The sequence below is a fragment of the Octodon degus genome, unplaced genomic scaffold (genome assembly GCF_000260255.1).
Source record: "Octodon degus isolate 3935 unplaced genomic scaffold, OctDeg1.0 scaffold00008, whole genome shotgun sequence".
NCBI classification, from domain to species: Eukaryota; Metazoa; Chordata; class Mammalia; order Rodentia; family Octodontidae; genus Octodon; species Octodon degus.
Window position 1 is genome coordinate 16,462,423 of NW_004524584.1, and position 8,834 is coordinate 16,471,256.

The 8,834-nt window shown below is 34.4% G+C and overlaps 1 protein-coding gene across 1 annotated transcript in view; it reads left to right on the plus strand.

Annotated features, from left to right (window-relative positions):
- Dock3 (dedicator of cytokinesis 3) overlaps positions 1 to 8,834 on the plus strand; it is an 825,219-nt gene that overhangs the window by 470,392 nt on the left and 345,993 nt on the right. Inside the window, exons 11-12 of the mRNA XM_023706273.1 lie at positions 2,947 to 3,007; positions 4,339 to 4,486. Of these exons, the coding sequence (XP_023562041.1) occupies positions 2,947 to 3,007; positions 4,339 to 4,486 (209 nt within the window). The remainder of the gene's footprint in view (positions 1 to 2,946; positions 3,008 to 4,338; positions 4,487 to 8,834) is intronic.

Genomic DNA, 8,834 nt, shown 5'->3' on the forward strand with positions numbered 1-8,834 from the left:
TGGATTATTTTTTCTGTCTCAGTGATACTGAGATATAACAAAATTCCTTGATCTCCCAATGTGATATCTCACAATGTTACTGACCTTGTTTATGGTATATGACTGGTAAGAGATAGATATCTTAAGGTATGCATTGCACCTCTTAAATATGGATAGTCTTTACCTGACAATCTACGCTGTCACTTCCTTTGAAAGTTAAAATTGTGTTTGTATCCTGAGTTCAACTCATTTACTACAACTTAATCTTTCAAAATGTCAAATAATGTTGTACAATCAAAAATCATTTTCAGAAGGGTAGCTTTTGTTGAAAATATTTCAGATCTGCAGAAAAATTTTTAGATCTGGCTAAGCTGAAATAATGTTTTGACCATTTTTGAGCCTAGGATTCAAGAGTTAGGAAATAATGCAAAAAGAAAGAGCAGGAAAAACAGACTTGTGAAGATGGTGAAGGGGAGTTAATCTGGCTTATCCTGGGAAGATTAATGCTTTCTCTTTTCCCAGAGAAGAGAATGAAGGAAAAAATCTGGATTGTAGTTTATGGAATTTAGGTTAAACTATTAACTGCCGTGCTGGTTCTGCTCTGAGACAGTGACTGAGACTGGGTGTGGTGGTGTTCGCCTGTAATCCCAGCACTTGGGAGGCTGTAAACAGGAGAATCAGTATGAGTCCAATCTAGTGGTGAGAAACTGAACACTCTGTAAACCCTTCCCTAAAATACAGGAAAAAAAATTGATTGAGAGCTTCTGAACTGAGAGTGCCTGGTTACTGAGGTAACCACTAAGACCTTGTTTCTGAAATAGGAATTATAAAGAGATTAAACATATATTTGTGGAGAGTGTCTCAGTAAACTTAGGAAGATTCACTGGGTCCTGATTTTCTAGTAGTATGTGATAACACAGTAAGAGAAATTGTTGATGCATAGGGGGACAGGTGCTGTGTTTAAATGCCTAAGTATGATAAAGATAGTACTTATATCTTTAAAAGTGAACATAATTATGACATTTAAATATAATTATAGTAAATTATACATTTCACATAGCATTTTTCATATCCATAAAGCTCAGAGGCCAAAGTTATATAGCTCTAACTTTATGAATCAGAGACACACATTATACTCATGATCTCCTATTCACCCCAATGAGAAGGCACAAGACCATTTAATATACTACTGTCATACTTCCCTTTGTAATAGTCCTGAATTTTTTTTTAAAAAGGCCCCAAACATGATTTGAGGAACTTTATAGTACACATTAAGATCTCTGAACAAGATTACCTTAGCCAGGACCTGAAATAGTAATTCAGCGGTAACTGTTTTCTTGGAGTTAAATGACTTTTAGATGTTTAGACTGTTTTTAAAGACGTAAATTACTCCTGTGAGCTAAAGAAGTTTTCCAGGTTGGAAATATGTGTTTGATGTTAAAATAAAAAAAAAAGGTGTGGGGGACCAAACCATGCAGTTTGCAGTTACTCAGAAAACTTCAGCATCACGTTGAAGTTGCATCACCCATGCTATGATTCTTCTCTCTTTGTAGACTTTTTTCTGAACTTGCTAGATTTTAAGATTTCCTGTAAAGGAAAAATTTTACCCAAGATGGAAATATTTCTTACTTAAACTGAATGTAGTGAAGATTTTGCTAACTTTTGTGATGAACAATGGTTGTATGTATGTGAGTGAGGTTGTATCTACTGTATATATATTCATTACTAGCTAGTCAATACTTCACAATAGTGATTGGCAATATTAAAATTTCAATAATGATTTGCCACATAAAAAGTAAGTATTATCTACTTGCTATTGTGTTTGAGTGACCAACTCAGAGAATGAACTTGTACTATTTTCCCTGCATTATGATATGGATATTATGTTCTTCCGTATTCCAAAAGCATTTTAAGTAGTAATTTCTTAGGATTGAGAAACTAACCTAACTTATTCCTGTAATGTTATCTTGTATTAAAATATTTCTCCTTTTCTGTAGCTTAAGTATTAGTAAATTGATTTTATATTTGTAAATCCCATTATTTCTATGGAAAAAAAAATCCCAGAATAGGAAAGTATATGAGGTTTTCCATGTTTCAAAGTGAGTATCAGTGAGTAAGATGGAAGCCCTAAGTTACTGCCCTCACTCACCTCTCTTCATACTGTGTAGTTGGTTTTCAGCTTCCTTGGTAGGTACAATTGGAAGGATTGCACCAGTGAGCAAATCTAATGATGCCATGTTGTTAGAATTCAAACTTTGCTCACTAGATGAATGGTGAATGTACCACCCTCTTCCCACCTTGGTTTTATAATTTCTAGTGTTTTAACATGAATAGCCACACTTAGTGTTTAGTCTTGAAAAGAATATGTTTGATAACCCTTTAGTATCTGTGTTTAACCATGTACTGACTTGTATATATACAAGATAGCTAAGATGACTACTAATTTCAGTTGGTTTTTTGAAGGGAACAGTAAATGCTTAAAATTTTCATTTTCAACAATTTCATGTTTGTATCTGGTAACTTGAGCAACTACATTGAAGACTGTGCAATAGAACAACCATTGTTGAATACCTATTATCTTGTTTTTTTAAAAAAAAAATTCTGCATCATTTCTAATCTCTGTTATTTTTATATTTTCCTTAAAGTAAAACTTTTTCACATGATGATAGATTGAACGTGGTTTAAGGTAATATAAACAGTTCCAGTGTGAAGACTTTTATAGGTATTGGATTTGGTCCAAAAAAAGCTGGAAAATGCTGTCAATGAAAAAAACTTCTAAAGGCCTATAACATCTTGGCTGACACTGGCGAAGTGCTATAAACACTAAAATATCTGTTGTGTACTATAATCTTCCTCCCAACGTATATCCTAACTATAATATATACTACAATCAGATCACTGTGCAGTCCAAAATGAAAAGTTTTTCTATGAATTCTTTGTCTGAATTTATTATTTTTCTTTTCTTAGGATCTGAGCAGCAAAGACATGAAGAGGGACTTATATATAGTTGCCCATGTGATCCGAATAGGTACTGTCTACCTTTATCCATGCACATGACTAAGACTGGCACAACTGGGGGATAAGTATCTCTTATGCCTGTGTTTTGTTTTCTCCTCAGATCTTTTCCAGTCTCAGGATTAGAGTCTAGCTTTTTTCAGTTTTTTATCTTAAGCTGGGTTTGATACTGAATTTTATTTTTTACTTGAAACCATCTGCTTCCTATTTGTGTTAAGACCCAAAGTTTTTAAGTGATCTGCTTTTGGAAAATCACAGTGCCCTGACTCTATACCTTCCTTCCCCTGAGATATCTTACAGAACATTATCAGGGGTGCTAATTTAATAGGTGGCACATGTCCTTTTTAGTAGTTTGTCTAAAAATTAAATATCTATTTAATTTCCCACAGAAACAGTCATTGTCACCTCTGCATAAGATAAATACCATCTCATTTTGATCTCAAATGACATGAAAAAAGTTATACTCACTGTTGCATTGTTGGTTTGTCCAGCCTTATTTTAAGTTCAGTATGTATCTTCTGGGGCTATGACTAACCAAGCTTTCCTTCATAGTTTGCATTATAGCATATTATGTTCATTTTTGTTGAAGGATATTTTTAATCCTTCTCCAATAAAACAGTTTTTGCTATACTTAAGTATTTGTTATGGTCTCAGCATTTACAAGTTCTCCTGCCACTGCTGGCATAATCTTGGTTAAACTAGAGAGGTACTGTTTCACTGACCTTCTGAGACTGCTTTCATTCCTATAATGGTTCTTGAAGCCCTTAGCTAAAGTTTGGTTGCAAGAATGCACTATTCTTCTTTTCTATGCATAGTTTTTACCCAGCAACTAAAAGTACTGAACTTTCTATACTTGATATATCTGTCAAGTATGAACCCATAAACATGATTTTTCAAAAAAATTCATGAAGTTACTCTTTTATTTTCATGAGATTAATAAATGAACTGTTGATACTGATTTAGAAATAGATGATAAGATCTAGGCATGGTGGCACATGGCTGTAATCCCAGCAACTCAGGAAGCTGAGATATGAGAATCACCATGAGCTTGAGGCCAGCCTGGGCTATACAGTGAGTTTGAGGATAGCCTGAACTATATAGCGAGACCATCTCTCAAATAAAAAAAAGAGAAAGATAATAAAGAGAATTGACTATGTGTGGTACAGAGGAGTTTTGACCTAGGCTTGTTTGATGTTACTCCACAAAAATATCTCTGAATGACTCCCATCAGCTGTTTACTCTTATAACTTAGAGGATCTATTAGATTGCTGTAGTAAAATCAAGGTAATACTGGAGAGAAATATGGAGTTCTCAGTCTGATTAGTGTTTTCTGCTCTGTTCAAGGGCGGATGCTCCTGAATGACTCCAAGAAGGGCCCAGCACACCTACACTACAGGCGACCATATGGCTGTGCAGTCCTAAGCATCTTGGATATCCTGCAGTCTCTCACTGAATTAAAGGAAGAAAAAGATTTTGTACTTAAGGTTTACACGTGAGTAATGGACATCAGAAATGTCAGTAATCTGTAGTATAAAATATCCCAGGACTTCTCTGAGAGCAGCAGTTTTCTATCCTTGTAGAAGCTAAATAAGCAGGATATTAAATAAGGTTTTGGAAAAGGCTGAAAATTTGATCAAAGCTTTGAGGTACAGTTCAGGCATCTTTATTTTTAATAATTTTCAGTTTTTACAGTCATTTATTATTTATTTAGTACAGGGTCTTGCTATGCAGCTTAGATTCATAATCATCCTCTTGTCTCAGCCTCCTCAGTGCTAGGATCACAGCATATACCACCACACCTGGTTTCAGTGGCCGGCTTGGTGCAGGGCCAGCTCAGCATGCGGTATCAGGGATCAAACCTGAGTCCTTGCACTTGCCAGGCAGGCACTTAGGCTGCTGAGCTGTCTCCCCAGCCCAGTAATTTTCTTAAGTGCTTCTGAAACAGCTGAATTTGGAATCATCTAAAGTTAGAGCTTGTTCACTCTAGCCTAAAAGTCCATTGTTAAAGAGTCTGTTCTTGGGGAACAACCCACTCAAGCCCCCCTCCTGTCCCTCTCTCAGACAGGAGCTTTCTTTCCCTCAATAAATATATTCTGCTCATTAAAAAAGAGTCTGTTCTCTCTAGAATATTCATTTCTTCTCCAGGGTGAACCAACATTATTATATATTTCAGGAAAATCTATTTCTTTTATGTCTTGGCTATAGATCTTCTATATTTAATACTTGCCTACTACTTAACTGTAACTAACTAGTCAAAAATAGAGATTGTGTCAAAGAGTCATCGTGACTCAGGTTGCCTTGTCTTTGAAGAAAAGCTAGTTTGTTTGTTTTTTCAAGGAGCCACGATCTCATTCTTTTGGTCTGTGGCTACAGAAGTAGGAATGACATTAGTAGTAACTGTCAGCCTTTTCAGAAGCAACTCCTATGACTATTAAACAATAGAGAAAATGGAATTTTGAAAAAGAATTCAGGGATATGTTCTGTCCTTTCTAATAAAGATTTAGTTACATATAGTAGTGATAGTCTGTGGCCAGACCGCTCCTAATCTCATCTGATCTCAGAAGCTAACCAGAATCAGGCGTGGTTAGTACTTAGACGGGAGAGAAATAGTAGTGATAAAAAATTAACAGTGATGAATGTAGTGAGTTCTAAGAACAAAAATATTTCTGATGATTTCTTTGAAATGTTTCTCTTTTTAACCCATATTGGTTTTCCAAATTAAGTAAAAAATGGTCCATCACTATATTATTATATCTTCAACATAATGTTATATGGAGATTTTTCTGCATTATATGTTCTACCTGACTCAGACTTAAAACTTAACTTGCAATTACACTTAATTTGGGCTTTATGTAATCAACTTAATCTGATTAATTTCAAAATAAAATTGCAGATATGTTCCCAGATACCTATTTTTGTTTCAGCTCTATTCTGTTTGGAACTGTGTCCTTATGGGGTAAGGATCTTCATTTGAAATAATAACTTACACAGAAAAATTTGGTCTTCTTTTTCTTTCCATTCAGCAGTCCTCAACTTTCTTCATGTACCAAGTTTGCTCACTGATGGGCAAAAGAGACTACTTTTTCATATGACTTGTTCCCTTTGAAAAGTACTAAACAGAAATCCAAACTCCTCATTATTATCATCTCATTCTAGTGGATCCCTTTCAAGTCAAGGAATTCATGGATACCGTTCTGAAATATTTTTGCATGTATCAGCTGTTCCTTGCTTCAGAGCAAATTCTCAGTGCAGATGGAGCCTTGCATGGCACCCTTCCTGAAATAATGCTGTCAGGGTTAATTTGCCTAATTGCTTCAAAAACAAAAGCTTTCAGTATAAATATATCACTTAGCAAGAAACAGGATTCATGTATAATATTTTCTTAGCTCCTTCTTATGGGCCATGTCTAATACATCAGTTCTAAAAAGCCAAAAAAGATAAAAGATATGTTAACAGAAAAGATAGGTTTTTGAAATTTTTCTTTTCAAGGACTAACAGGCTTAAAATGTAGGATAACTTTTTCACTTGAAAATATTTAAACAGACTTTTGTACAGACTGTCAAATGCATATTTGTAAAATGTATTTTGTATAGTATGGGATTATTCTAGGACTAGTGATTTTTTGGTACATGTTAATAATACAGAACAATTAGAGATTTGTTTCAGTATTTTGGTACATGTATCTAAGATATTTACATTATTTTTATTCCTAATACCCACCCACTCTTCATTTTCTCCCTTCTTTCTCAATTTCTTTTTCCATTTCTATAACTCTACCTTCTAGTTTTCTGTTATTTCTCACTTATTTAAATTTATTTTTAGATTAACATGCTTTTTTGTGTGATACTAGGGATTGAACTCAGGACCTTGTGCTTGCCAAGCAGGGGCTTAAGCCTGCTGAGTTGTCGCCCCAGCTCCTACATGCTTTTTCAGACTGGTATTTTACACTTGATGTGATATCACCATTTTCCAAAAGATAATATGATTTTCTTATTTTTATGTCTTTCAATAAGATTCCATTGTGTATATAACACATTTTCTTTAACCCTTTGTGGAGAAATATAAAATCTTATTTTCACAGTTTAGCTATTATAAATTATGCTGCTATAAACATGCACATAACACTATAATATGCTCTAATTCTTTAAGAAATTTAGTAAGGAGTGATAGAGCTAGATCAAATGGTATATTGATTTTTAGATATTTGAGGAATCTCCATTCTAATTTCCATAGTGGCTATAAGTATTTGTAGTCCCACCAGCAATGTAGCAGGGCTCCTTTATTCCCCCATCCTGGCCAGCATTCCTGGTTTGTTGTATTCATAATAGGCATTTGAAAACTGGAGTGAGAAGGATCTCTGTGTAGGTTTTCATTTGCATTTCCCTCCTAAATAAAAATATTGAACATTTTTCCATAAACTTGTTAGTCATTTGTATTTCTTTTGAGAACTGTCTATGCTCAGTTCTTTTGCTTATATTTTGATTTGGTTCTTATGTTAGTTTTAGGGGTTTTTGTTTTGAATTTTATATATTTTTGAAATTAATCATCTATCAGAGGAGTAGCTAGTCAAGATTTTGACCCATTCTCTAGGCTATTTTCCTTGCTGTGTAGAATCTTACTTAATTTATATAGTACCATTTGTTGAGTTTCGACATTATTTACTATGCTAGTCAGGAAATCTATGACTTCAAGTGTTTCCTTTTCTCCCAGCAGTTTCAAAGTTTTCAGTTTTACATTCTAGGTCATAGTTAGGGTTCTCTAGAGGAATAGAATCAATATAAAATACATGTATAGTTAGATAAAGGGATTTCTTAGGTAGACTTAGAAGATCAAAAGTGGGAGCATCACAGGGGCTACCTGCAGGATCAGAGGCAGAGGAATCCAAAATGGCTGTCTGCATGCTGGTGATTGAGAGATGAATTAAAGTTGAAGGATTGGAAGCTTACTTAGAGTTACTAATAGAAGTTTGTGTCAGAAGGTGAAAAAAGTCTTCACTGCAAGTTTTCATTGCAAATGTGTCACTTTGCAATAAATAGGATTTGTGTGTTTCTTAGCTTTTTTTTTTTTTTTTTAGAAATTGAAGTGTTTATTGAAAGTAAGAAATAGCTTCTGGTGGGGATCTGGCTGGGGTCTCCAAAAGTGTTGTTCCACGATGATTTCTCATGATTCTTTATGCATACGCAGAGCCTGGGAAGTTGTTTAGTGTCCAGTGATCTCCCATCACAGGTGCCTCTATGGATTTAGAATAATTCATTGAGGTTTAGGCTTTGTAATGTAGAGTCTAAAGAAAATCAGTTACTCAGCTGGCTTCAAAGGAAACTGAGTATAAAGGAATCTGGTTAATCTACATTTTATGATCCTCCAAATCCAGCCAAAGTAGGGAGGCATTGTTACCTAACTGCTAGTATTCTAGAATCTTTTCCCCTTAGAGTTGGGGTTAGCTCTATCCTTTTTCCTATGCTTTTATATGTTTTAAGCATAATTGGTTGTTTGCCTTGAATTACCTCTTAACTAGGTATATGTGCGATTTTCTTTTAACTAGCCAACTCTAGCTTAGGCTCTGTTGCTTATAGGCTGCCTGTTTATAAGCCAACTAGCTAAAATGGCTTTTGCTTAATGATCATGCTGATAGAGCTAAGGAAAAAAAATCATATAATCATTTCTGCAGGCTTAGAAAAGTTATTTGACATTGTTCATGTTAAGAACACTCAGAAAAAATGTAAAAGTACTACCTAATTTTTTTTTATAATTTTATTGATAAACAGATAGCAATGAGACAGTTTCAAATCAAATTGGTAGGACAGTTTCAATAACTAACACACTGCATATATTCTTCTTAG